Source organism: Poecilia latipinna, unplaced genomic scaffold (genome assembly GCF_001443285.1).
Source record: "Poecilia latipinna isolate Pla-1442-1.1 unplaced genomic scaffold, P_latipinna-1.0 Scaffold2411, whole genome shotgun sequence".
Classification (NCBI taxonomy): domain Eukaryota; kingdom Metazoa; phylum Chordata; class Actinopteri; order Cyprinodontiformes; family Poeciliidae; genus Poecilia; species Poecilia latipinna.
Window position 1 is genome coordinate 51,813 of NW_015115027.1, and position 2,339 is coordinate 54,151.

General features: G+C 37.6%; 1 protein-coding gene across 1 annotated transcript in view; it reads right to left on the reverse strand.

The window, feature by feature from the left end:
* Positions 1-2,339, reverse strand: part of gps1 (G protein pathway suppressor 1) — a 41,197-nt gene that overhangs the window by 26,801 nt on the left and 12,057 nt on the right. The window contains exon 3 of the mRNA XM_015019327.1: positions 478-659. Coding sequence (XP_014874813.1) covers positions 478-659 — 182 coding nt within the window. The remainder of the gene's footprint in view (positions 1-477; positions 660-2,339) is intronic.

The window sequence follows — 2,339 nt, forward strand, 5'->3', positions numbered from 1 at the left end:
GAGAAAGTTTTGGCACATCCACACATTTATCTGTTCTAAGCATCTATTCAGTTCAATTAGGGACCAAAATTACAACATTTTCAGGTGGTGTGGTTTGCCTGCACTTTATGAACTGAGCCAAACCCCTTGAAAATCCTGTTCGCCCACTAATTTGTGGTGGTGCTGCACCAACAACTGCTGAAGGAAACGACACGAAAACCTCAGAAGATGACATAAGTGCAACTTCCTTCTTCACAAAATGTAAACAAAAATGGAGTGGCATCAAGATTTTTTTTTTGGATTTCTTTTTTGTCGTAAGTCTCTTCCCCAACCTGACACTTCTACAAGCCATGCAGAAACATTTGATATTTAAACTAACTTAGATTACTGCCAGTTGGTTAAATACATGCTTGGTCAGATTCACAGTTTTGGTTTCAGTTCATATCTAACAAGAAAAGAAAAAATATTGAAATGCAAATGTAATTTTAGTATCTGTACCTTGTGGCTTCTGTTAGCTTGCGGTGGATCTCTTCGTATGTGTCCACATTGAAGGTTCTCTGGACGAAGGTGAGAGCCATCTTCAGAGCCTCCACTCGAAGCTGAGGACAATGCTCAGCAATGAACTGAAGCCTCTCAATCCGCATTAATCCGCTGTAGCTAGTAGCATATTGTTCCAGGTCCTACAGAAATCCACAAACAAGAGATCTTATTCAAACACCTCCAATAAAAAGTTGTCATTTTTAAAAAATTAGAACATGAGGAAAGTTTTGTTAAAATACGCAAGAAAACATTGATAAAACAATGTGTTGATAATGATTTTTATATGTCTTTATTTTCTTTTTCATTGCTTATTCTTAACAGTATTTAAGATGTAATACAAAAGAGATTTTGAGAAACTGATCTGTTTATCACATTATTAGGGGTGCACCGATTGCAGTTTTCTGGCCGATACCAATTTGAAATGTTGTTAAAGTCACTGAGTTGGCAACAGTGGGGTAGGGCTGGGCTATATGAGGAAAGTCTAATATCCCCGATATATTTTTGCTATATCACAATATATGTTGAGACACTTTTAATGAGCTACAATGTTATTTTAAACTGCAGACCCCTTGCAGCATGTTGTCACCTACACAAGTTCCCAACCCCATTTCCCTGCTAGACTTAAATGTAAGCTCAATGTATAAATAAAAGGGATGCAGTAATTTGCTATGAATTGTCTACACTATGACTACATATCAAAGTCAGAAAAAAGTTTTAATTAAGAAAAAAAATAGCGAGGGAGAGGAAAGTTACTTGCTTGACTTTGACAAACTTAACATATAGATGTGCTGTTGAATAAGGTGTGTTTTGGTTAAGCTTAAAAATAAAAAAGGCGACCTACACGCAAACTGACAGATCATCAGTAGAGCAGCTGTTTAAATTAGCTAATCAGCCGCCACTTTGTTAGTGTGGCTAATAGCAGTGGTAGCTAATCTACCACAGCGATCACTTAATAATCATCGCAAAATACACATCAAGTCTAAACACATAAAACAGTAACAAACTGAATGTTCTGTTCTCTGTGGGGGAAATGTTTGAGTGTTTTTGGTGCTGAATCCTGATACATAAAGTGGCGTTATCAGTTGCTATGGCAACGAGTCTGCGTGTACCGTAAAGCCGATATAGAATGGTACCAACCGATTTGAAATTTTTTATTGTGATAGGGCGTTTTTTCCATATTGCCCAACCCCACTTGAAAGCAAAAAGTTACATCACAAATACTTGTAGAAGTCTGCAAGCAAAGATGTTTGATTTGATCTACCTGTTGATAGGCCTGTCGCAATAAATAATAAATCAATTAATGGCACGATAAATGAAAATTATCAACCTCATTTTAATTCTTCTGCCTTTTCTCTTTCTATTGATGACACTGGATGAAAAAAGGCTCAACTCCGGTGCTCTCCACTGACCCTCCCTTCCTCATTTCCTCAGTGTAATGCTCAGTTGATTTTGAAATTGTCAGCCGATCGTCTGCCCATTTTCAAAACTTGAGAGACACTACCCAACAAAAAATCGTTAAGTATAACGGGTTTGATTGGGTTTGATTGTGCCATGTGTCCAGCCAAGACAAGAGCAACGCAACACACACGAACCGATTTCTCTCACCGACATTCAGATTTCAGACAGAAAATCCCACAAAAACCCACTATATCACACATGAATTTAGAGTAAACAAACACGGCTGAATGAATAGCCTTATTATTATAACCTATTTGTGTCACGTTAACGATGAACAGCTGAAAATCAACTGCGGTAGCAATTTCGCTCCAACTCCTCTCCTGGTCATTTCTGTGGATATTCTTTGCACGAAATGTTGGATA